Source organism: Pipistrellus hanaki (genome assembly GCF_964339955.1).
Source record: "Pipistrellus hanaki genome assembly, chromosome: 1".
Lineage (NCBI taxonomy): Eukaryota > Metazoa > Chordata > Mammalia > Chiroptera > Vespertilionidae > Pipistrellus > Pipistrellus hanaki.
In genome coordinates, this window is record NC_140503.1 from 87,494,005 (window position 1) to 87,521,481 (window position 27,477).

At 41.0% G+C, this 27,477-nt stretch overlaps 2 protein-coding genes across 3 annotated transcripts in view; both read right to left on the minus strand.

Moving 5' to 3' along the window:
• The window catches only part of SEC61A2 (SEC61 translocon subunit alpha 2), a 29,769-nt gene extending 27,963 nt beyond the window's left edge, over nucleotides 1–1,806 (minus strand). For both annotated transcript variants that reach the window (XR_014794346.1, XM_084876150.1), the window contains exon 1: nucleotides 1,661–1,806. Coding sequence is in view for 1 of the 2 variants with exons in the window: in XM_084876150.1 (XP_084732276.1) it covers nucleotides 1,661–1,667 (7 nt within the window). In the remaining variant the exon portion in view is untranslated. The remainder of the gene's footprint in view (nucleotides 1–1,660) is intronic.
• Nucleotides 1,807–9,656: 7,850 nt separating this feature from the next.
• The window catches only part of DHTKD1 (dehydrogenase E1 and transketolase domain containing 1), a 59,277-nt gene continuing 41,456 nt past the window's right edge, over nucleotides 9,657–27,477 (minus strand). The window contains exons 11-17 of the mRNA XM_084875830.1: nucleotides 20,114–20,264; nucleotides 18,877–18,983; nucleotides 17,678–17,842; nucleotides 15,016–15,098; nucleotides 14,513–14,682; nucleotides 12,571–12,656; nucleotides 9,657–11,760 (exon numbers count right to left, since the gene is read on the minus strand). Coding sequence (XP_084731956.1) covers nucleotides 11,656–11,760; nucleotides 12,571–12,656; nucleotides 14,513–14,682; nucleotides 15,016–15,098; nucleotides 17,678–17,842; nucleotides 18,877–18,983; nucleotides 20,114–20,264 — 867 coding nt within the window. The 3' untranslated portion in view covers nucleotides 9,657–11,655. The remainder of the gene's footprint in view (nucleotides 11,761–12,570; nucleotides 12,657–14,512; nucleotides 14,683–15,015; nucleotides 15,099–17,677; nucleotides 17,843–18,876; nucleotides 18,984–20,113; nucleotides 20,265–27,477) is intronic.

A 27,477-nucleotide genomic window follows, 5' to 3' on the forward strand; every position in this document is an offset into this window, starting at 1 on the left:
TGGGCCTCTTGTATATATATATATATAAAAGCTTATGTGGCTATCTTGACTGTTCAACCATCTGACCAGAGGCTATGACGCACACTGACCACCCTGGGGCAGAAGTTCAATGCAGGAGCTGCTGAGCTGCTGTGACTTGGCAGCTGTGGTTCTTGGGTGACGCACCTGGAACCAAAGAAGAGAGAACCCAATTCTGGGGTGCTCTAGGGTGCATCACCCAAGAATCGCCCTCTCACAATCCGGGACTCCTCGGGGGATGTTGGAGAGCCAGTTTTGGCCAGATCCCTGCAGGCCAAGCTGAAGGACCCCACTGGTGCACGAATCTGTGCACAAGGCCTCTAGTTTTATATTTATATATATATATATCATAAACTAAAGGTTCTTTAAGGAGAGATGCCATCCTCTGGCATGACTGAAGTCAAGCCCTGCCCAAAAATTGGAGGATGAAGATAATAATCTTTCAAAGTCAGTCTTGGCCAGCGTCTGCAATGTGCAGAAACACAAGAGGCCTCAATTAGTTATGATCATCTTCCCCTACACACATTGTGTTCTGTACCAGTATCATGAAATTGTTTTAAAACTGAAAATTACACTTCAGCAGTTGGCCAAAGTCTATCTTGTTTTATAAAACCTCTCAAAAGGATGGCACTCACAGACTTATTTGACAAAATTCTGAAATTCTCATGGGCAGATGTTTGTAACCATAACATTTTGGACTTTTGGAAAGTAAATCTTAACTGTGAAAGTGTTCATCTCTGATGCAAAACAAATAGTAGCTACACCAGAAAACTTCCTAGAACCCCTTTATTCCTTTCCCATCCCACCTCAACCCAAGCCACCCTCCCAGATTTTTGACATTTCATGAGCACTTCAGCATTCATGTTCAAGCAATGCTTTTGTATGCCACATGTCCACTCCTGAGCTGCAGTATTTTACCCATTATACTGAAATTAAAGGACAGGGTCTCCTCTACTTTCTTCCTGGCATCCAATTGATGCACAGCTTGGGTGTGCAGTTACCCATTCGTCCTAAAGCATCTGAGCAGCTCTTAATGCATGTGATGGTGAGTGTTTAGGAAGCGCCTTAAAAGATCCCCATAATACAAGGCCTTAAGGCTTAAACCTCATACACAGAGTGACTTTTCAGTAAACGCCTCAGAATGACAAATAAAAAATGTAAGGGAAACGCTATTCTCCCAACGTACTCATTGCTTCCCCTAAGATACGCGACATGCATCACTTTTCTGAATTAGACAAGTCAGGAAGCTTTATTCATCACAACTAACATGTCAAGGAGGGGTGATGTGGCACTAAAAATGAGCTTTTTTTAGCTCCCCGAAAATTCACAAAGTTGTCCATATTTCGCCGGGTTCTCTGCCCGCCCCCCAAAAGCCAGCAGCCTAGCCGCCTGGAGAGCACACCCCGGCCCTGCGGTCCGGCCCCCGCGGCCCGGGCCCCCGGCCCCGGCCGGGCCTCCCAAGGTTGCAGGAGCCTCGGCGGCCGCCTCCCGCCCCCGCGCTACGCAGCGGCCCGCGCCCCCCCGGCCGGCGGGCTGGACACCGAGTGGGCGCAGCCCCACCGCCCGCAGCCAGCGCCCGCGCCCTGGGCCAGAGCCCCGCTCCGGACCGCCCGCCGAGCCCGGCCGCGCCGCCCGTACTCACTGCCCATGGCGGCGGCTGGGCGGCCCCCGGGCACGGGGCTCGGCGCGGTCTCCCCTCGGCTCTCCGGGCTGGGCCTCTGCGCCGCGGCCGACGCGGTCTGGCGGCTGCGCGCAGACTCCGCCTCGGATCACGTGGGGCGCGTGCGGCGCGCGTAGCCCCGCCCCCGGGGCCGGGCCCTGGGCGCCTGCGCGCCTGCGCCGACTTCTTGGCTGCTGTGCGCGCGCCATGCTCGGACCTGGAGCCCAAGGCGGTTCTGGCCTGTCCTTTGCAATCACGTGTCCGAGCTCGGCGTGGAGCGGGGGTGGTTTCCTGACAGCCAGGTTGGGGCAGGTCAGGACCCGGTGCCGGGAGCACTGGCCGGTTCCTTCCTGAGGCCTGGGCCTGAGCCGCCCCTAGAGCCAACGTGACCCAAACAGCCTTTGTAATTTGCTCCCGTCCTCTCCTGGAAGTTTTCAAAAATTTGGGACACTTTATAAAATTAGTATCTTGTGAACTCTCACTGTGTACTGCGCGGGCTCCTTCAGCCTCAACCAAATTGGAGGGGTTAGGATTTTGCCCCCGGACTAGTCTTTTATCCCTTCTTGGACAGCACGGTGAAAAAGGAAATGGACAAGGTTTAGAAATTAGCCAACCCCCTCCCATTTTAATCCCTATCTACATAATGGCTTTGGGCAATTAGCCTTTCTGAGCTACATGGGTGAAACAAGGATAATAAACACATCCTACTGGTGTGGAATTGGGCCAAGGTGGACACATAGAAGGCTCTCATGTATTTTCCAAACTCAAATTTTAAACCCGTGCAGTGTAACTTCTCTAACATCTGCTGAAACAAGTTATTTCAAACTTCCCTAATGACCTGTCATTGTTACCTGTTGTGGGGTCGAACCCTGGGTTCAAAATAAGACCACCAGAGGCTGATGATTTATTTAAAAAGCAGGCAAAGATTTATTGAAATAACTGGCCAGGACAGCCGCAAGGGCACCACATGCACGCGGACTCCACATGACTGCACTGCTTCAGGGGCAGGTAGTTCTTTTTAAAGGTTCTGAGAAGGAAAACCCCTATTTTGCAACAAACTGTTGTTTGAATTTTCTGCTGTTCTTCCTAGATGAAATGTTGCTTTCTGGTTTGCTTTAGCCAGTTTGAAGAATGATGAAGATAAACTTAGCTGTCTGACCTTGTAGGCCAGAGACCAGATATGCCCACAATTTCAATACCATGCCAGATGTACTTTTTCAATTGGGTAGAACTGTATTGTTTTCAAGGCCAGCATCGAGATAACCACTAAGTGCACATAGGCCTGGCTCTTCAACAATAAAAAAAAAGGAAGTTCTGCCTGTAACCTTGCTTAGAACCTGAATTCATCCTCCCCAAGCCCATCGTGCAATGAACAAAGCAAGTCTCTCCAAACTCTCCCCCTGCACCGGAACTCTGCAACAGTTCAAACCACAGGAATTTTCCTTTGTTCTAAATTCTAAATCCTAAAGACTGTATTCTAAAAACTGGGGGCAGCCCACAGGGTCATTTCCAGTCATATTCTGCTGGACATTGGAATGTGGCCCTATCTTACAGAAGCAGAACTCAGTGGTTAATCTCCAAAGGTTATGGTCCCAGGCACAGGAAAATTGCCTTAACAGGTTTAAAATTCAAACAGCAGTTTTTACCTGAGATGTATATTCTTTTTTTTTTTATTAAATTATTATCTGTGTACATATTTTAACATTGCCCCCCCCCCCATACATACCCTCCCTCCTCAGAGTTTTGTGTCCATTGGTTGTACTTATATGCATGTATACGAGTCCTTCAGTTGATCTCTTATCTCCCCCAGATCTCCCTCCCCTCCCCGCTGTAATTTGACAGTCTGCTTGTTGCTTTACTGTCTCTATATCTATCTTTTGGCTCATCAGTTTATAATGTTCTTTATTATCCATAAATGAGTGAGGTCATGTGGTGTTTCTCTTTCATTGACTGGCTTATTTCACTCAGCATGATGTTCTCCAATTCCATCCAGGTTGCTGCAAATGATGAGAATTCCTTCTTTTTTATGGTAGCATAGTATTCCATTGTGTAGATATACCATAGGTTTTTTTTATCTAATCATCTGCTGACGGGCACCTAGGCTGTTTCCAAATTCTAGCTATTATAGATTGTGCTTCTATGAACATAGGGGTGCATATGAGATGAATATTCTTAATGTCTTATTTCATTACTGAGGTGGTCGGGACACAGGGCGGGTCTGCCTGAAACCAAGGGTAGTATGGGTTCTTGACTTTGTATAAGATTTCACAACTGAAGCCTGGGTTATCTTGAGAGCATGTTTACTAGTATTAAAGCTGGGGGCAGTGAAACAAAGAAAGGGCTTAAGGTAGGAGAAGCAACAGGAGAAAGGCAGGGGAGGAGATGGGTTCAGGGAGTGAGTTCAGGTCCAGCTGCCACTGCCTGCGCCGTTACCCCGGTTGCAAGGCTCCTGGGGTCCTTTAGAATTTAGGAGATGCAGGAGCCTCAGTGAGATCCTTTTAGGAACTAGGCCTCTGTGTGATCCACCTCCAGCATAGGCAACTTTTAATGGAATCGGTTACTGATTTTCCCCAGGTGAACAGCATGTAGGGAGGGAAAAGGATATAAGAACAAAGATCTGTAGACATGAGCCAGCATCCTGGTGGAACCCCCCTCCCCTCCCCAGGTGCCCACCCCAACTAGACGGGGCTGGTGGAGACAACTAGAAAAGGCCTCAGCCCATTCCCCCGCCCCCCCCTCCCAGTGGTTAAGATGTTTTTATTGTTAATAGGTGAACAAACCTTTTCCTTTACTGAGAACGCAGGTATTTTGTGAGTTTAAGAATTGATTCATTCAGCCCATTTTTTTTTTAAATGGCCCAATAGGAGATAGGAAGACCTAGGCGACCTATGAAGAAGCTATTAATCCATAGTATCAGCCAATGAGGAACCAGAGGAGGAACTCTTGTACGATGGCGATAAGTAGGCTGTGATCACTACTCCATGTGTGCCTGTACAACCAGAGACGCCCTCTCCAGAGTGTATTAAAAGGCTTGATTTCTCCATACTTCTGTCTCTGAATCCATTATTTGAATTCAGACAGGTGAGCATTTCTCACACTGTGGGCCAAGAAGTAATGCAGGGAAAGATGTGGGTGTGCTCCAGGGAGAAGGAGCTTGCGAAGGGTCTTTTTATCTTCCTTCGGCAGGTGAAATCCTAGGGAGGTGTCTGGGGAAGGTCTTAACAGAATATTCATTAGTGTTTCAGATGTCTGTCAATATGTTGATTTATCAGAATGTAAAGGGGCCAGGGTTCTCTGATTGGTTTTATTTTTAAAGAACATTATTAAAGAGGGACTGGGACTGAGGCAAATCTGCCCCGGGATAGTCTGGAACGTGTAAACCATTTGCTACTACTACATGTTCTTGTGATTTATTAGCTGCTCAAATTGTTTAATTATTTTGTCTGTTTCCCTTATTCCACTTGTCAAGGAATTTCCCTAGCTTCTTACTATCCTGCCTCATAATCCAATGATCTGTTCTCATGCTTAGGTCTATGTACGAGAAGAAAACAAAATACTTGTATGTGTGGGACTCACTCCTTGAGCACACTCTAGCCAGGCTCCTCTGAGCTCTTTCTCCACTTGGCCTTACATTAGCCTGTAAAGACTTGAACAAACACTAACATTTTCTGACAGCTCCATCCCTAGGATCACCATGCCCTTGCTTAAAATGTCCGCCTGGGAAAGCTCAGAATTTACCTCTTGTTCCAGGCAACACCTAGAGGTAGGTTCTCTGTCTCCCAGCCTTAGTCAGAAGGTGGGAGCCTAACTTCCATCAATTTCAGTCAACAAACCCAGATGTATTTCATGTGAACCAAACCCTCCTTCCTGCTTTTTGAAATTTTCAACTTTCCTAACTATGAGCACCCACTCACCTCCTCCCTGTTTTCTCATTCTCCTAAACTGCCCAGTTGCCTCTACAAATCAAAGTGAGTTGAGTTTAAGCTGGACCGTTATTCCCATTGCAGTAGGATATTACCGATTAAAATCTCTCCTGACCACTTCAATAATCAGTGTTACACACACGGTTTGCATGGGTCTCCGCTCCACTTGGTCATCTGGGACAGCTCTGAGGCTCAATACATGGATTATCAGAAGGCTCTCACTCGCAAGTTTGGCTTTTGGAGCTGGCTGTCAGCAGACTTCAGGTGAAGCTATCAGCTCCAGCATCTCCATGGGCCTTCTCTACGTGGCCTGGCCTTCTCACAACCTGGCAGCTGGCGGCCAAGTCCTGTCTTTGAGGTGACTTTCAGTGTATTGTATTTATATGGCAGGCACAAAGGCTTGCTCGGTTTCAAGAGGGGAGGGAAATAGGCTCCAACTCTAGTGGGAGTGTGGCAAGGTATGAAGCATATGGGACACAAAATATTGCCATAACTGCTTTTGGAAAATGAAATCTGCCGTGGTCATCAGCTCATGTCCTATGACTTCATTCTTACCTCATTCTACTTTTACCTCATTTTCATACTTGTCTAAATCTCCACTGCACCATAAACTTCTAGTTGGCAGGGAGGGACTCACCTAATTTTTGGTATCATCTACAGTAACTGTGAATGGTTGACTTAAATATAGTTTTGGCACTAATTTCGTGAATATAACTTCCTTTCAGTAGGCTGCACTAAATTGAAAAATCTAATTGACAGAAGGAAAAGAGTGACCCCACCTCTCCTTACTGCCTATTTCTGGGACAACTCCATGTTTCAAGTAAGAGCCTGGGAATAAGCTTTGACACTCTAGATAACTTTTTAGTTACCCTTCCAACATTCTTTTTTTTTTTTTTTTTAAATATATTTTGTTGAATTTTTACAGAGAGGAAGAGAGAGGGATAGAGAGTTAGAAACATCGATGAGAGAGAAACATCGACCAGCTGCCTCCTGCACACCCCCTATTGGAAATGTGCCCACAACCAATGTACATGCCCTTGACTGGAATCGAACCTGGGACCTTTCAGTCCGAAGGCTGACGCTCTATCCACTGAGCCAAACCGGTTTTGGCCCTTCCAACATTCTTCAGTCTTTCTACTACTACATACTATTCATGACTTTTTCTGTATAACCACATATGCCACCTAATCTACATCTACAATATTAGGAATATCACTCTTCCCTAACCCCCCACACTGTTTTAGTACATCCAACAAAAACATTTCTCTCTCTACAAGTAAAATACTGTCTTCTCAAACATATTGCTAGTCCATTGAGGATGGAGGGGAACCCATTTTATTTTTCACTTCCATGTGTTTTTAATATCCATGCATTAAGAACTATGCCATATATGCAATAGGTGTCCAATAAAATATTCATTGAGGAAATACTATTTACTCTTACTATGTATGTGAAAAGTATGTAATTTAATACTTTTATTCAATTATGGATGGTTTTCCATAAAAGCCAGAAGAGACAAAGAAAAACAACACTAAAGCAATATACTTTTATTAAAAAAAATTTTTTAAATTAACTGATTTTATAATTGGTAGTGGGGAAATAACAGTCTGCTTTAGATTGTGCTTTTTCAGATTTAAATACAAACATGACAACGAATTGCTATGTCCATAGAGTAATTTAGGAGTTGTTTGTGAAATAGTGTGTTATAAATATTGAGGAATTAAACATTTTATCCAAATTTCTCAAAAGTATAATAGTTTTAGCTTGAACCCTATGAGAAGCTGAAGATGAACCAAATATCCTGATACATCAAAGAAAAATGTAGGTAAAGCTTTTGGAACCTCAAGACCTGAATGTCTTCACTTTTAAATCTGTGACTTCTATGTAATCCCTAATTTCTTTAAACCATATTTCCTCAATTTTGTGAAAGGGATATTGTTTCTATTGGCAGGCAAGAAGTTTTTAAAGAGAGAGAAACTTCCGTGTCAGAGAGACACATCAATTAGTTGCCTCCCACAAGATTGAGTCTGCAAAGCAAAGTACAAGCCCTTGAAGGAAATCAAACCTGGACCCTTCAGTCCGCAGTCTGTCCATTGAGCCAAACAGCTAGGGCTCCCCCTCCTCCTTGAGGCATCTGGTCTTAGCAGGATGCAGCCAGCCTTCCTGGGCTGAAGGGGGCGGGGTGGCTGCTTCCAGGCTCCAGGATGCTAAGACAGTGGCTGCTGGCTAGCAGGTAGAGGCTGCCAGCCCCCCATGGCTGCTGCCCATCAGAAGGAAAATGCTACCTCTGCCCTTACAGGGCCCAGTCCCCATATATGAGTGGTCTGGGGTCCCCCAGAATAGTGTCTATGCCACCAGCTTCTACCTGGAAGGGCTGTTGGGAAGCAGGAAACGCACCCATAGCTGAAGGGCTGAATCCCGAAGATGGAGAGTGATGGAAACTCCCAGAAGGTTTCCCCAAGGCCTTGGCTGGAGTCTCGAGGTAGGAGAGGCCACATTGGCGCCCAGCACACCAGTGTACCCCCAGAGGACTGCTGGCCCAGAAGCACGCTCAGCCCAGGAGCTCCGGAGAGTTCTGACACCAGAGCCATGTGGGGGTGGTTGGGTGGGGGGGGAGGCACTGGAGGCCTTGGTGGCGAGGGGCAGGGAATGCATCCTGGAGGGATCCAGGAGCCACAGCGTCTACCTCCGGATGGGGCCTCCTCTGGGAGTCCTTTGATTGTCTACCTCTCCGGTTCGGAAACCATACCTGGATTCTGGACTGAGGAATCTGGATTTGCTTGGCTAGTTCTTCTCGGACAGTGATATCAGAGTATGGGTCCTTCTCAAAGGACCTGAAGTTGGTTTTTGCTGAACTTGGTCCTCTTGCACCTCCCGCTTCCTCCAGGCCTGATGGAGGCCATGTCCCACAGCACCTACCCACCAGCGAGGACCCAGGTGGGAACTGCCTTCCAACTGGAGTCTGGGAGGGAAGGCTGCATCCCTTTAAAAACAGTTGGAACTAATGGGGGAATGTAAAGAAGATTATGTGAAAGTAGGAGGAAGTAAGGCGGGAAAATCTCTATCCATTACAGCAGTGTTTTTCAACCTTTTTTGGGCAAAGGCACACTTGTTTCATGAAAAAAATCATGAGGCACACCACCATTAGAAAATGTTAAAAAATTTAACTCTGTGCCTATATTGACTATATATAAAGTAATTCTCTTGAATAGGAATCAAATAAACACAAAGAAAGTATTTTATAATTACTTTATTATGAAATATTAAGTAAACAAAATAGTGAAAAATTATAAAATTCTTGTCTTGTCTGCACCTATGGCACACCAGGCAACATCTCGCGGCACACTAGTGTGCCGCGGAACAGCGGTTGAAAAACGCTGCATTACAGGATAGCTAAAATTATGTGCTCACTTGAGGGTAGTTACCCTTATGAGGGGTCTAAAAAGAGGCATTACAGCCGGGACCCTTTTGGCTCAGTGGATAGAGCGTCGGCCTGCGGACTGAAAGGTCCCAGGTTCAACTCCGGTCAAGGGCATGTACCTTGGTTGCGGGCACATCCCCAGTGGGGGGTGTGCAAGAGGCAGCTGATCGATGATTCTCTCTCATCAATGTTTCTAACTCTCTATCCCTCTCTGTGAAAAATCAACAAAACATATATTAAAAAAAAAAAAAAAAAAAAAAAAAAGAGGCATTACAAATGTGTGTTAATCCATGGACACAGACAATAGGATGGTGAAGACCTGGGGCAGGGGTGAGGGCAGGCTAGAAGGTTTCAATGAGGGGAAAAGGGGACTCTGTAATACTTTCAGTAATAAAGATTTAATAAAATAAAACAGCAACAAAGGTGTGTTAACCTAGATGCACCAATGGATAGAAAGACATCCTTACAAATGGAGATTTCTTTTATAAATATAAATGCCTCTTATAAAAACGTTAAAAAAAGTTTTTAAAAATAATAAAACTTTAAAAGTAATACAGTAGGACTAAAAAAGGGTATGTTTTAGAATACCCTTATAGTATATGTATGGAAAACAAAGACTGAATAAAACAAATGGTCTTATAAGAAATAAAATTTTATTTTACAAAGAATAATGTGTCATTCTATTCACTGAATACCCAATTTGAACTGTAATCTTCATTGACTATGAAATTTAGCATTGATAGATATAAATGGGATACAAAAGTCATATTACCAAAAATTAAAAAGGAATAAAGTAAAATATTTTATTTTACGTTATTATGTTTTTAATCTAATATTTTATCATGGGAGCATTTGATCTGGAATTTTTCAAATGGTCTCTTCCTGCAAGGAAATTCAAAATGCTGGCCCATGTTCCTGTAGTGATTGTGAGGATGAGGTACACAGCTCATGGCTCAAGTTGGAGAAGATGTAACAAGATACCATAAACAGACTTTTGAGGTACAAAGTTAGAAACTTGAAGAGATCTACATGAAATTAAGAAAAAAAAATCTAGTTTTCCCTTTAATTTTTGTCTTACACTTTAAAAAAATTTTAAGAAACAAGAGATCTGAAAATGACACTGTGCTTTTATTTTTTACTAGTTTGATGTACAATACTGTTAACCAGTCTCATTAAATAGACCTCTGTGATTTTAGTGATTTACATGAGTGGCACCAAGTTACGTGATTTATAAGGCTTGACACAGGAAGGAAGCATTATGGTGTATGGGAATAAAAGGGATCTGAATACTACAGAAATGTTGTCAATGCACTAATGTATACATGTAAGATATGAACCACAAATCTATTGACCAGAACAACTTATACATTGATTCTGAAAAATATTACCAGTTGCCGGTAAAAGTGAGGAGGGCATTCCAGTGCCCCAGAACTTCCACCATCATTTCTGAGAAAAAGTATCACAAGAACGGTCAACGGCAGAGCTTCTGCAGCACCAAGCCATGAAAAGCTGCACAGATTGCTGCTGTTTAGTTATGTTTCCAGTATCATTTAATTTCAGAATAAGGGAGTGGGTTGGTGATCCCTAGAAATTCCCAAGCACCTGTCGTTGGAAAGTTCCTGCTATCAAAATTAAAGTGCACCTTAAACACCGCAAATAAACATCACACTGCAGCAGGGACTTTTAAAGGCAAGACTGAATAACCAGGGGCTGAAATTCTCTTATCAGACATCCAAAGTCATTTGAAATATCACCACAAAAACAATTTAGGGGAGAAAGATACTATGGCAAGGCAGGCCACAAACCAATTTCATTGTACCTAAAACTCCTTCACTTGCTCCACCAATGTGGCTCAGTTGGTTGAGCATCATCCCATGCACCAAGAGGTTGCCAGTTCAATTCCCAGTCAGGGCACATGCCTGGTTGTGCAGGAGGCTGCTGATCAATGTTTCTCTCTCATTGATGTTTCTCTCTCCCTCTTGCCTTCCTGCCTCTCTAAAAAATAATCAATAAAAATGCACTTAAAAAAAAACAAAACTCCTTAACTTAGTACCACTATGCTAAAAGATCACACCCAGAGATTTGTATTTAATATATTTAAGGACAATGGGTAAAACTATCTTGAAGTCAGAAATAATATAGTATTGCTACAGTGTCTAGTGAAACATTTTTCACAGTGGCTGGAAGACTACACCAAAACCGACATAAATGAAAATATTTGACTTTGAATAAAGAAGGGGAAAATTAATGAAAGTGACATGCATCAAATAAATTTAGAGGTAATGTTGAGGTAATCTATATGTAGCTATAAAGTCGAGCTAAAGAACTTTCCTGGGCATATACAGTTAATGAGAAAGAAATCTGAAAAATCTTGATTATGACCTAGCTCTAAAACTCTCAGATCTAACCAAATTGTAACATGATCGAATATGTAAGGATAAAAGTTACTTGTCTGATTTATATATTGATTCCATTGCTACACGTATTCCAGATTAAACTGTCCTAATCAGTCCCAGCATCTTAGAGGAACGCAGACATTTCATGTTACCTAATGGAAAAAGGAGAGTAGAGGAAGCAGGTCTTTCTTTTTATGGCAATTTCCTTAACAGGAAGTTGTATTTCTTCAAAGTACATCATTGAGCAAAGGTCTTGGTGAGGATATCTTCATGCTGCTGCAGGTGCACGGTGCCAATTCCTACAGCAGGTGTTGGCAAAGGTGGTCGGCTCACAAGGCGGAGCTGTCATTGGAGCAGAAAAGAAATAAAATGACACTGTGACCCAATCAGAACTCTGCTTAGTTCACCCAAGCAGGTGCCTGTGTTTCTCTTATCTTGTTTAACATAAATCACCTTTTTGGAAAAATAATGACTTACATAGAATAGATTGTCACAACTAAAAAGCAACAAAATTCCAGGCATAATAAGGGTATATAAATTCTCAAATTTGTTCTATTCTTCAGTAACTATTAGTTGGTGTTAGCTGTAGTTTCCTAAATTAGAGTTATTCACATGTGAAAATTATTTGGGCCTAGCCAACTAGTATCAAATGAGTGAACAGAGTTCTAATTTAAGCAGAATAGAAAGATAAAACAGAAGCACAATTACTCTTCGCATTGTTTTCTCCTTCCTGCAGCATAATTAAGAAGAATTTGGCCTGTAATGATCTCTGCTGTGTGGATGGGTCTGAAACAAACATCATTGGGTATCTCTACTCCCATGTTGTAAAACAAGCCTGTTCATCACTCAGTTCCCCCGTGGCTTGGATGTTGACTTTGAGGACAAGAATGCTGAGGAGGCTAGCGGGAAAGCAGCCAACAGGTAAGGGCTTTTACTTTCTAAGTGTAGTCACTTTTTGTTTTTACATGCTACTAATATGTGCACATAGATTGATAAACACTCAGCATTTTATTTTGAAAGAACAGCCTAAAACTAGACTTTATATTTTACTTAATATTTAAAAGAATTGGATTGATAGTAGGGGACAAGACCATTTGTTGGCACTCCAGGAAAAGCAAGATACAAGAACACTATGAAAGGCAGAGATAGTACCTTGCAGGCCAGCTGCTTTTCAAATCTTGGAGAAACAAAACACCACGGACCCATGTTCTGAGGCTCCTCCTGACTCCAAATAAAATCTATAAAAGAAAATCCATCTCAGTACCTCAAGTAAACATATGTAACATAAAAACACACACTATGTGTGTGTGTGTGTGTGTGTGTGTGTGTGTGTACATACACACACATTTTTTCCAACATGGCATAGTGTCTTTTTTTTTTTTTTTTTTTTTTTTTTACAAATACACAGTAATGTATCCACCAGCACAACCATGATACTGAACAATTCTATCAACCCAAAAAATTCCCTCATCTTGTTCCTTTGTACTCAAATCCTTCTCCTACCCCCAACTTCTGGCAACCACTGATCTTTCCTCTATCCCAACAGTTTTTCCTTTTCCAGAATGTCAGGTAAATAAAATCATACAGTATGGGTCTGGCTTCCTTGAATTAGCAAAATCCATTTGTGATTTTGCTGATAGCAATAGTTCACTCTCTTTTATTGTTGAGTAGTATGACCTTGAGTATGGATGTATCACAGATTTTTAGTCACTCATGGTGGAAAGATATTTTGTTTGTTTCCAGTTTAAGGCAATTATGAATAAAGCTGTTACAAACATTCACATGCAGGTATTTCTGGGGACATGCTTTCCATTTTCTTTGGTGAGTAAACACCTAGGAGCGGGACTGTCGGGTGGTATGGTAACTCTACGTATGGCTGCGTAAGAAACTGACAAGCTGTGTACCACAATGGCAGAACCAATTTGCATTTCCACCAGCAGTGAATGAGGGTTACAGTTACTCCTCATCCTCATCATCACTTGATATCATCAGTTTGTTGTTTTGTTTTCATTTTAGCCATTCAAATAGGTATGTTTATATCTCATTTTAACTTAATTTGCATTTCCATTATCACTAATTATGTTGAGTATCTTCAGTGCCTGTTCAGTTCTTTAAAAATTGAATTATATATTTTCTTACTATTGAGTTTTAAGAGTTCTTTAAACACCCTGGGTAGTCTTTGCCAGATATCTATCTGCAAATATTTTCTCCCAGCTTCTGGCTTGTCCTTTATTTTCTTTGCAGAAGGTTTTCATTTTGATAAAGTCCAATTTTTCCTTTATGGAACATATTTTTGGTGTTATAGCTAAGAACTTTTTGCCCAAATTAAGGTCACAAAGATTTTCTTCCATTTTCTTCTAGAAGTTTTGCAACTTCATATTTTACATTTAGGGTTATAGTCAATATTAATTTAACTTCTGTGTAAGGTGCATAAGATATCCAATTATTCTAACTCCATTTGTTGAAAGGCTTATCTTCTACAATTATAGTTGATTTGTCATAAATGTAGTGATTCCCTCCAAAATCTCAAGAAATTAGATGCCTTGGATGAGAGAAGGGGAGACTGTAAGAAACACCACAAAAGACATGAAGACACTCGCTCAAGAAGTATTATTTTCATATTTCTAGATTCCATGAGAACCAATCTATCTATATACATAGAAGCCTAAGTGACCATCTAACCGTCCAACTGGTAGCTATGACATGTAATGACCACCTGGGGGCAGACGCTCCGACTGGTAGCTATGATGCACACTGACTACCAGGGGGCAGATGTTCAACGCAGGAGCTACTGAGCTGCAGTGACAGCAGCTGCAGTTGTCAGGTGATGTACCAGAAACCACAGAGAAGGAAGCCTGATTCAGGGGTGTGTCATCCAAGAACTGCCCTCTCACAATCCAGGACTCCTCGGGGGATGTTGGAGAGCTGGTTTCAGCTCAATCTCCAGTTTCAGCCCATCCCAGCAGGCCAGCCCGGATCCGTGCGCCGGGCCTCTAGTTTTCTAATAACTCTCACTGCCCCATAACCTCTTTTCATTTGAGATAGCTCAAGAAAACATTCACATGCACACATTTCAAATCAAAGAACCCTTTACCTTTGACATGTTTGTATTTGCTCATCTCCAGTTGTAACGAGTCCAATGGGAACGGGCAGAGTTCCTCTATTCGGATAATGGCAAATGCATGTTTCTGGGCCCCCAAAGATTCTCTTTGCTTCAGCAGGGCATAGAAGTGTTTTCCAGAGCAGAACACTAGACTTTTAACACTGTTTGGTAGAAAAGAGACAGTAGATGAGAGAGAATTACCTCAAAATGAGAATTTTATCGGAAGAAAGGGGAGACCACATAGATTTAAAGACATCACTAATAAAGCAGTGGGGCTCTGTAGTGGGGCTCAGACATATACAGTGCCCTGGCAAGCCTTCTTTAGCAACATATGCCTCCAAAGTCCACTCTTCCATGCATATGTTAACTCCTACCTCGCTCACTTAAAGGACTTATATTATGAAGGAGGAGATTTGGGTCTCTTTGGGTTCCTTAACATGAGCTAGTTATCCCACCAATTAAAACTCTGAAAACAGAAATACACATCAAATTACTTTTTTGGGTCCACAGATGAATCACCAATGACCGGTGTGAATGTTGTTCCTGGTGCCATTTCCTGAAGAGTTGATACAGCTGCCTAAGGAGTAAGGGAAAAGCCATAAATCTATCAAAGAGTGAAAGGAAGATGCTTTTACTTACTACTATGAGGGATCTTTGCCAAGAAATAGTATCAAAATTCTCACCTAGGAACATAAGTAAACATATGTACTAATAAATACAATAGCTTTACAGAAATATTTAGTTTGGAATACTTCAGAATAAATTCTTTTCCTGAGGTTAGGTAAGATTGCCTTTTGTCTGGTGCCACAATAAAATTTTAAGAATCCAAGTTTCAGTTTGATCATACAATTTTATTATTAATAAAAAGTATGCTTTAATTATTTGGAATTAGAAGCAATGTTTTATAGATTTATACTGTGAACCAAAACAGTGAAACGAAGGCGACTATTTCTCTCTTTAAGTTTCTTATTATAAGTTTTAAATGAAACATATAAGTCAGAACAAGTAGGAACAAGAAGTGAATATTTCTGTGATAAAAAAAAGAAATTATTAACGAGCTCAATTTAAATAAATGCTTGTTGCAAAGAACTTAGAGTACAAAAACTGATGAAGCCAAGATTAGAGATTTGATTCCTTTTGCTATCATTTAGTTTCCCTACAGTCTAGTCCCAAATGGGTATATGGCATTTTGCTAGGCCATTGTGGGGAGCCACATTGATGCTGGGATATTGTGATATAACTTTAAAACTCAATATTAACTATTCAGCTAGTCTATTTATTAACTAATGTGATCTTTCTCCATTCTGAACCATATCCCTTCATCAGTCCTACTAGGAAGGACTGGAAACAAAAGAAGCTGGGATTCAGAACTGGGTGGAAAATTGGAGTGGGAATTAGGTACCAATTGACAAAAAAACTCCCGATAGCCCTGAGTCATTTTTATCACGTTGCAAGTCATCTCTGAATAGACCCTGGAAAAAAGGGTTGATTTATATTCTAATAGATCATGTGTACCAATAATCAAATTTTCAGGAGGAAATCAGAATTCAATAACGATCATACTCATTTTCAATTAATAAAATAATTTATTTGACTACTTAATGAGTACTTTTTCACTTTAAAATCTATAGTATAGCTGTTGGTATTTTTTAAGGCTCCCAAATAAGGACTTTATTATAGGACAAGTTACATATTATACTTGGGGCAAGGGGGCAAAGAGTAAAACATTAGGACCAGAATATGAACTCTTGTTCTCAGTTTCAAATAGCAAGAGATTCTCAATAAAATTTCTAGTAGTTCACTTAATACTTGATACTACACATACATTATATTTAGTATCATTACATTTGATATTGACCCTCAGAGTCATAACTAGGGTAAGACAGGTGAGGTGACTGGAGTGCAAAATTTAAGGAGGTGTTCAGTTCACTCTAGGATCACACAAGTGCTGACCATAAGAGTATATCTCCTTACTCCTCTCCAAAGGCTAGGCACTGCTTAAAAATGCAGCTTGTGAAAGCAAGTCACTTGCAACTTTCCTCAATACCCCTCAATTCCAAATCTACACTCTCAAACCTTTGTGCAAAGCATAAGATAGTCCTGAACAGCCATATCATAAATCACTTACCTGTATTTCACCTCAGCTGTAGGATCCAAATAAGTGCAAGTTTTTTAATGTTCATTCTAATTAAGATTCTCAAGTAAAATTGGAGAGAGAAAAAAAGTATAGCAGAAAGGATAAATAAATACTTATTAGTATTTATTACCTTAACTCTGCCATTTGAAAACTAACATATTTGTTATTTAAAATACAATGTGCACTGCCGAAACCAGTTTGGCTCAGTGGTAGAGCGTCGGTCTGTGGACTGAAAGGTCCCAGGTTCGATTCCAGTCAAGGGCATGTACATTGGTTGCAGGCACATCCCCGGTAGGGGGTGTGCAAGAGGCAGCTGGTCGATGTTTCTCTCTCATCGACGTTTCTAGCTCTCTATCCCTCTCTCCTCCTCTCTGTAAAAAAATCAATAAAATATTTAATAAATAAATAAAATAAAATAAAATAAAATACATTGTGCACTTAACACTTAGTTCAGGTAAACCAAGAGAAAAATGTATACTTTTAAAAATGTATACTTTTAAAGCCGCATACAATAAGCTATACTGTTATGATGTTGTGCTTATGGAAACAGGCCTCTCTCTACCTGTGATAAATCATTTAACAGGGAAAATGTTAAAAAAAAAAAAAAAAAAAAAAAAGTCAATGACTAACACCACTCCCTTTCGTGAACATGCTCTAAATTCCCAAGTTGTTACTATCAACACAGTAGTGTTTACTAGTAGACTATTAGGACTTTTAAACTTTTTCTATAAAATTGTTTCCTCTCAGACCAGAATACCAGTGTGGTAATATATGCTGTCCTGTCCTGCATTACAATGAAACTGAGAGCTACTTATAAACTAGTTATTCTTGAAAGGGGGAGAGAGAGGGAGGGCAGGGAGGTGTGTGCTGATAGGTTGATTTAGTTTTAGAAAAGCAAAGCCAACTAAAACTAAATAGATGGTTTCTGTAATTTAGAACTATAATTAGATTTAAAAAAAGAACACAGCAGAATAAAATGATGAGAGAAGAAAGGCTTCCAAATAGTGTTTCCTACTTACAGGGAACCTGAGTAACATCTTTGGAGAAGCAACAATGAGGGGTTTTCTGAAGTTCCGGACCATTTGTCTCCTGAGCAAATGGAAATACTGAGCAGGAGTCGTGGGGTGCACCACAAACATGTTCACAGTGTCCCCGTCCACCCCCTCCTCTGCGCTGTCACACATCTGGAACAGAAATGAAAGAAAGGAGAACGTTCAGATCATCGCTTACAATCATAACATCTGCTCTCCAAAGGGACCACAGGGCTCTCAAGGGTGAGAAGAAAATGTTTCCCTCCGTTACAGATAATACCAGAAAGTAAATTTACAGCCTGTGAACAATTAACCAAAGGAGAGGTCCGAGCTTCCCCCATTTGCTTGAGTCTGCATATTTCAACACAGTTGTTTCCAAACACAGCTGATTTCAAGGAGCATCTGGAAGGGATGTTTTAAAAAATGCAGATTCTGATTACTGTGGAGTTATGATGGTGTCTTCTAATGAAATAAACACAAGAGTTTGATTTGTTTTTTAGAACAACTTGCTTACACGTTTTTAAATTTATTTTAATATTTTTATTAATTTCAGAGAGAAAGGATGAGGGAGAGAGAGATAGAAACATCAATAATGAGAGAGAATAATTGGCTGCCTCCTACATTCCCACTACTGGGATTGAGACCACAACCTGGGCATGTGCCCTTGACGCAAATCAAACCTGGGACCCTTCAGTCAGCAGACTGACGCTCTATCCACTGAGTGAAACCAGCCAGGGCTGTTAGCTTGTTTTAAAGACAAAACAAAATCAAAAGCGGCTAACAAGGTTGAAAAAGTTGAGGACAATGAATTAAATCTCAGAAGATCCTGGTGTAGCAAAAAGCTAAGACATGGCTCCTAACCCTACTCCAGAAACAATGGAGAGAAAAGAAAGCAACAGAATCCTGACAAGTATTACTAGTCCCCTCCAATTTGGAGAGAGGGTGTGCATAGTCAACCCTCGTGGGAAAATAACGGCAGCAGTTAGAGCAGAAGCCACTACAGAGCTCAGTGCAGGTGACGAGGCTGCCAGGCTTGCCACTTCCAGGGTATGAAATCCGTTTCATTCAAATACTATAATGTCTGGCAGTTTAAGGCACACATTAAGTACCTGCAGGAGGCAATTCTAGTTCAAAACCTCTCAGAATCATGAAAACATTCCTGGGAATCAAAAAGGCATTGGACATACCTGCAAGAAACGCTCTATGCGACAAGAGGAGTGGTCAGGTCCAGCCCCGTCATACCCGTGGGGCAGGAGAATCACAATGCCGCTCTGCAGGAGCCACTTGGCCTCTCCTGGAAAACAGTAGGAGGGAGTGAGACCTCTGTGAGCAGAGATGAAAGGTCTGATCTGATCTGGGTAGAGGAACAAATGTTAGTTACCTGCCTGACCCACTAGAACCATTTTCATTACATGTACTGTCCAGCATTGTTACACCATGGTTGGGAGAAAAAAAATACCCATCCTACCAGTTGAAATCCTGGAATGGCTCATATTGGGATTTATTTATCAAGTGGAACACAAACTCAACAGTAGCCATCCGGCTCCCAGAACAGCATGGCCATGCCGAATCCACTCAGGCACGTCTCTTACCAAGACTGGACAGCTCCTGCTTTTCCCTCACAGATCCCCTGACAACACAGGCCACTGTCCTCAATTTCAAGACACAGGCACTTTAGAACAGTCTCTGGGCATGTCGAAGTCCAGTTTCCTTAAGGCACGTTTCTTTTTATTGTTGTTTTTTATTGTAAATTACATTTACTGGGATGACATTGCTTGGCATGTTTCTTACATCTACACAGACACAGAGTAACACAACCAAGGGAAGGATCTACAGTGCACACTCATAATCCAAGAGTGCTTACCCCCCAAAATGGGGTGAGCACATGGGGGAGACTCATACTTGTACTTTATATACTTTGAATTTTCACAGGAAGCAGGTCCTGCTTTTATAAAGGTTTATTAAAAATGATCAAGATGCACAACTTCCAATGTTCAGATACTTGAGTGTCTCTGGGTTGAGGGAAGCAGATTTTCAAGACTGATGTTCACTCTGCTCACAAATCCTCAACTGTGTGACCATTCCCTGCTTGTGATTAATGTTACAGCTAATCAACAAACCCCAAAAGTAGATCTGAAAGTCAAACTATTAATACTTAGGACCTGGTAGATACATGTCCTGCTTCCTAGAGCCAAGCACATTCCCCCACAGATGGGAAGACGCTCCCTGCATAGCAGCTGAGTGGTACTCAGTTTATTTAACTCTGATAGCTGCCATGCCCCAGTGGATGATAGGGCAACCCCCAACTCTCCCCAGGAACTGTGGTACAAGGAGTCTCAAAAGCAGCTACAGCTCCTTTTCATTCATTTTCCCCCATCAGGCCAGCATCATGCATCCACTATACACCCATATGCCAAAACCAACCTCCAGAGATGAACGTGTCAAAGATGATCTGGGCACCATTGAAGAAATCGCCAAACTGAGCCTCCCAGATGGGCAGTAACTTAGGGCTCTCAATGCTCATCCCATACTCAAATCCCAGGACAGCCTCCTCTGACAATGGGCTGTTGCTGACCTGATGCAAAGAAAGAGAACAGAGACACTGTCATGGCAGAGAAATGGCAACATGAGTCAATAAAGGTCAAAGATTCACATTTATGCAAACCTCTTAAGAGGGAGGAAGGGCAGACAGAGAAACTTTGTTTTTAGTTGTCTCTATATGCCCTTGGGGGAAAAGCCCTCTATGAGTGATGCATATGGGAAAGTTGGAACAAAAAGAGAAAGATATGAAAGATGTTAGAATATGGGCATTGAAGATTTTCTCTAAGGATTAGCAAAATTGATGTATCAGAAGACCCACCTTTGGAGCTGAGAGTAAAACTGTGTCATATAGGCTTTTTTTTTTTTTTTTTAAAGTCACAGCACAGCCAGTGTGTCAGTGGATTACAGCAGTGTTTCCCAACCTTCTCTCATGATGAGAATCACCTGGTGGAGTTGTTAAAACACAGATTCCTGAATCCCAACTAAGAAGTGCTAAACTAGAATTTTTGGGAACATATAGGTAAAATTGTATACTTAACTAGTGCTCTAAGACAGATGTTATATACAGAGCACTAAGTTAGGTATGCAATTTTACCTATATGTTCTCAAAAATTCTAGTTTAGCACTTCTTAGTTGGGATTCAGGAATCTGTGTTTTAACAACTCCACCAGGTGATTCTCATCATGAGAGAAGGTTGGGAAACACTGGATTACAGGATCATCCCATGCACCAAAAGGTCTTGGGTTTGATTCCTGGTCACGGTTGCAAGTTCGATCCCTGGCCCCAGTTACGGTTTGTGCAGGAGGCAGCTGATTGATGTTTCTTTCTCACATTAGTGTTTCTCTCCCCGTCTCTTCCTTTCTCTCTCTAAAAATAAATAAACTATTCTTAAAAAAAAATAAAAAGGATGAGCAGTGACATGCTCCCAAGACCAAACTGGAATTACAACTAAAACACAGAAAAACCATCCTGAATGATCAACTAAAGACTAGCTGGAGAGAACCCTGAAAACTAAGGACAGGAACTGAAGACTGCATAGAGACTTCAAAAGGGTTTGCTGGGCTACCACAGACAGCAGCTAAAGTTCTGGAGGGATATCTCAGGTGTGGGGGTTCCCACTGAGAACTCTGGGGTCTAAACTCCAAGCTGGGCTCCCCAACCCAGATCACTGAACTCAGAAAGGTGTTCACACCATATCTGGCTGTGAAAAGTAGTAGGGTTGCTGTCTGCCAGGGAGAGATGGCTGGAAAAGCAGGCACCCTCTTAAAGGGCCAACACACAAAATTTTGTGTGTAGCCACTCACCTTGAATCTGACTGAGGGAGAACAGAGTAGACTGGAACTATGTGAGCAGCAGCCAGGATTAGGGGCTGTGAGGTTAGAGCTCAGAAGGCAGCCACCCCAGTTTCCTGTGCTGAGTCATTCCCTCATACTGCAAAAGATGCCTTTCTCCTGCAGACCTTCACCATGCAGGCAGTTTTTGCCTGGGGGAGAAGCAATTGCCCCACCCTCTTCCAAAACCCCTTCCTGTACCCTGTGATGTTTCTGAGGCCCATTAAGAGGCTGGGAATAACAATCAGCCTGTAGCTAAAAGCAGTTGCCCCATTCTGTTGGAAAACTACTTGCTCCACCCTGTGGTCAATAGCCAGAGACTAATCAAGACTGAATAACAATCATTCAATAAACAGAGGCAGGTCTCTGGAGGCTCTGAGTCTTTCCTGATCCAATCCAGGGCCCAGGGCTAGAAAAATCAGGCCTTGGTGCACAAATCTTGATCCTTTCCCAAGGCATTCATACCCAGCAGAGGGAGCCACAAGTAGTAGATTGGTGATGGCTACAAAAAAGGGTACTCAGGGCAAGTCAGAAACAGCATTTGGCACAATCCTGCACTAAAGATTGTAAGTTGCAGCAGATCTACCTAATACACAGACACAAGCTCAATTAGGCAGCCAAAATGTGGAGACAAACAAGCCCCAAATGAAAACCAAAATAATTCTCCAGAAGAGCTAAATGAAATGGAGATAAGAAATTTATCAGACATAGAACACAGAATAATAAAGACAAGGATGCTCAATGGCATGAGAAAAGATATAGTAACTATGAAGAAAGACACAGCACTAGTAAAGATAATACTAGAAGGTACACAAAGAAGATTAGGGAAGGCCAAGGATCAGATCAGTGAATTAAAAGATAGGGTTGAAAAAAAATCATTCAATCATAGAATCAAAAAGAAAAACATAGGAGAACAGCAAAAGAAAGCTGTGTGACAACGTGAAATGTAACAATATTCACAGAATCGGAGTATCAGAAGGGGAAGAAAGTGAGCAATGCATAGAGAACATGATTAAAGAAAACTTACATAATAAAGTAAAGAAAAAATTCACAGGTTTAGGATGCACAGATAATCCCAAGCAAAAAGAACTCAAACACACCCACTCCCAGATACATTATAATTAATATGCAAAAATTTAAGACAAAGAGAGAACCTTAAAGGCAGAAAGAGAAAAGCAATTTGTTACCTAAAACAAGCTCCCATAAGGCTGTCAGCTAATTTATCATCAACAACTGTACAAGCGAGAAGGGAATGGCATGAAGTATTCAAGGTCATCAAAAGCAAGGGTCTAAAACCAAGATTACTATATCCAGCTAGGCTATCATTCAACATAGTGATATGAAGAGCTTCCCAGACAAAAAGAAGGCTAATGAGTTTGTTGCCACCAAACCAGCACTGCAATAATGTTAAAGCTATTGCTGTAATGAGAAGAAGAAAGAGAGAAAAAAGGCATAAAAAATTAAAATGGAAATAAATAAGTAACTATCAATAACCTTAAATATAAATGGATTAAATGCTCTAATCAAAAGACTTAGGATACCTGAATGTAAAGAAAACATGACCAACCTATATGCTGTCTAGAAGAGATCTACCAAGAAGAAAAGGCTCACATAGGAAAAAAAATTTTCATGCAAATGGAAATGAAAAAAAAAAGCTGAGTTAGCAATACTCATATCTGACTAAATAAACTTCAAAATGAAGGCCATCACAAGAGATAACAAAGGTCCACTTAATAATACTAAAGTTATTGATTCAACAAGAGGATATAATGCTGGGAAATATATATGCACACAATATAGGAGCACCTCAGTATATTAAAAAAAATTCTAGAGGACTTTAAGGGAGAGACTGACAACAATACATTCATAGCAGGGGAATTAAACACCTCTGACATCACTAGATAGATCTTTCAGACAAAAAGTTAACAAGGAAACAGTGACCCTAAATGACACACTGAATTAGATGGATTTAATTGATATTTATAAAACATATCACCCCAAATTATACATTCTGAAAGATAGACAACACATTAGAACAGAAAATAAGATAAGTTCAAAAAGACTGAAATCATATCAAGCATCCTCTCAGACCATAATTGAATGAAATTATAAATAAACTACAGTGAAAACACTCAAAAGTATTGAATATTCAACATATTGAAGCTAAATAGCATGCTATTAAACAATGAATGCGTTATCAATGAGATCAAGAAAGAAACCAAAAACTTCCGGGAAACAAATGAAAATGAACACACAACAACCAAAAATCTCTAGGACACAGCAAAAGTATTCCTTAGAGGGAAGCTCATAGCACTACAGGCTTACCTAAAAAAAAAAAAAAAAAAAAAAAAAAAATTAATTATAAATGATTTAACCCTATGACTTAAAGAATTAAAGAACAACAAGAAAATCCCAGAATAAGTAAAAGGACCGAAGTAATAAAAACTAGAGCAGAAATAAATTACATAGACAATAAAAATAAAAATAAAAATAAAAAAGATGAATGAAACCAACAGTGGTTCTTTGAAAAGATAAACAAGATTGATGAATCGTTAGCTAAACTCATCAAGAAACAAAGAGAGGACCAAAATAAATAAAAGCAGAAATAAAAGTGGTGAAGTAACACTGACACCACAGAAATAAAAAGAACTGTAAGGAAATACTATGAGCCAAATTCACTAATCATCTGAGAGATGCAAATCAAAACAATGAGGTATCACATCAAACTTCTCAGAATAGCTATCAACAAATCAACAAATGACAAGTGTTGGCGAGAATGTGGACAAAAGGGAACCCTAGTACACTGCTGGTGGGAATGCAGTCTGGAACAGCCATTATGAAACCAGAATGGTGTTTCCTCAAAAAATTAAAAATGGAACTCTCATTTGACTCAGTGATCCAATTCCTGGGAATATATCCTAAGAAACCCAAAACACTCATCAGAAAGAATATATGCACCCCTTTGTTCATAGCAGTGCAATTTACAATAGCTAAGATTTGGAAACAGATTAAGTGTCCATTATCAGATGAGTGGATTAAAAACTGTGGTACATTTACACAATGGAATACTACGCTGTTATAAAAAAGAAGGAACTTCTACCATTTGCAACAGCATGGATGGACCTGAAAAGTATTATGTGATGTGAAATAAGCCAGTCAGAGAAAGACAAATATTACATGATCTCACTCAGAGGAGGAATCTAATGAGCAAGATAAACTGATGAACAAAAATAAACTCAGAGCCCTGGCTGGTTTGGCTCAGTGATGGCCTGCAGACTGAAAGGTCCCGGGTTTAATTTCGGCCAAGAGCACATGCCCGGGTTGTGGTCTCAATCCCCAATGGGGGACTTGCAGGAAGCAGCCAATCCATGATTCTCTCTCATCATGGGTGTTTCTAGCTCTCTCTCCTTCCTCCTTCCTCCCTAAAATCAATAAAAATATAGTTTAAAAAATAGACCCAGAGACATAGAAGAATGGAACAGACTGTGGAACCTCAAAGGGAAGGCAGAGGAGGGTGGGTAGGAAGAGATCGATCAATGAACTTATATGCATACTAAAGGCCCAGTGCATGAAATTCCTGGATGGGTAGGGTCCCTAGCGGCTGCCAGCAGCCGGCTGGGGCCTTCCTCCCTCCGGTGCCTGCTGCTGATGGTCGGGGAGGGGCCTCAGGCAGTTGGCCAACCGGCCTTGCCCTCTGGCCAAACTTCTGGTCAAACTCCAAGTTGAGGGAACAACTGGCATATTAGGCTTTTATTATATAAGATATGCATAACCCATGGACAAAGACAATAGGGTGGGGAGGGCCTGGGGTGGAAGAAAAGAGATCAATGGGGGGGAGGGGGGTGAAAGGAGACTTATGTAATACTTTCAACAATAAAGTTTTTTTAAAAGAAAATACTATGAGTAACTATATGCCAATAAGTTGGACAATGTGGATGAAATGGACAAATTCCTAGACAAATACAATCTTTCAAAAGTAAATCAGGAAAAATCAGCAAACTTGAATAAGCCAATAACAATTGAGGAAATTGAAGTAGTAATAAAAAAAATTAAAAAAAAACAACAACAAAAAACAGCAAATAAAAATCCTGGTCCAGATGGCTTCACATAGGAATTTTGCCAAAAATTTAAAGAACAACTAACACCTATCCTCCTCAAACTGTTCCAAAAACTCCAAGAGGAAGGAATACTTTCAACCTCTTTTTATGAGACCAGCATTATCCTAATGCCAAAAATAGATAAATACAATACAAAGAGAATTACAGACCAATGTCCCTGATGAACTTAGATGCTAAATCCTCAACAAAATATTAGCAAATCAGATCCAGCAATATATTAAAAAGATACACCATGACAAAGTGGGATTTATCCCATGGATGCAAGGCTGGTTCAATATTCGCAAATCAATTAGTGTGCTACATCACATAAACAATCTAAAAACAAAAATTACATGATCATATCAATAGATATAGAAAAAGCATTAGATAAAATCCAACACCTATTTTTTTAAAATATATTTTATTGATTTTGTACAGAGAGGAAGGGAGAGAGATAGAGAGCTAGAAACATCGATGAGAGAGAGTCATCGATCAGCTGCCTCTTGCACACCCCCTACTGGGGATATGCCCGCAACCAAGGTACATGCCCTTGACCGGAATCGAACCCGTGACCCTTTGGTTCCCAAGCCGACGCTCTATCCATTGAGCCAAACCGGTCTCGGCGCCAACACCTATTTTTAATAAAAACTCTCAGCAGTGTGGGAATAGAGAGATCATATCCTATATAATAAAAGCCTAATATGTTAAGTGTCTGGTCATCAGGTCATCCGTTCAACCAATCAAAGTGTAATATGCTAATGATATGCTAAGAATGCTCAACCACTTGCTATGATGTGGACTGACCACCAGGGGTCAGACAGTCAACCAGTCAAACAGTTGCTATGATGTTCACTGACCACCAGGGGGAAGATGCTCAAACTGGTAAGTTAGCTTGCTGCTGGGGTCTAGTCAATCAGGACCGGGCTAGACAGGCCAGACATGCCCTAGAGCCCTCCTATGGTCCCTCCCCAGCTGGTCAACCTCCTACGTCCCCAGCCCCGATAGTGTACCAGTGGGGTCTCTCGGCCTCTCCTGTGCCCTCACGCATTCTGGGAACCCTCGGAGAATGTCTGATAGCCAGTTTCAACCTGATCCCCCAGGCCAGGCTGAGGAATCCCACTGGTGCACAAATTCGTGCACCAGGCCTCTAGTCTCAACATAATAGCCATATATGACAAACCTACAGCCAACATCATACTCAATGGGGAAAATTAAAACCATTTCACCTAAGAACAGGAACAATGCGGGATGTTCACTTTCACCACTCCTATTCAACATAGTACTAGAAGTCCTAGCCACAGCTATCAGACAAGAAGAAACCAAAAAAGGCATCCAAATTGGAAAGGAGGAAGTAAAATTCTCATTATTTGCAGATGACATGATATTGTACATAGAAAACCATAAAGATTCCACTAAAAACTACTAGATTTAATAAATGAATTTTGCAAATGTAGCAGAATACAAAATTAACACCCAGAAATCCATGGCATCTTTATACACCAACAATGAATTCTCAGAAATATAAATTAAACATCAATCCCATTTACAATTGCAACAGAAAAGGAAGATACTTAGGAATAAACTTAACCAAGGATGTAAAAGACATACTTAAAAACCTCAGGATGATGAAAAAAGAGATAAAGATATAAACAAGTGGAAAAATAAAATGTGTTCATAGATTGATAAAATTAACATCATTAAAATTTCCATACTCTCCAAAGCAATCTATAGATTTAATACAATCCCTATTGAATTACCAATGGCATATTTCACAGATATAGAACAAATACTCCAAAAATGTATATAGGACCCTAAATAG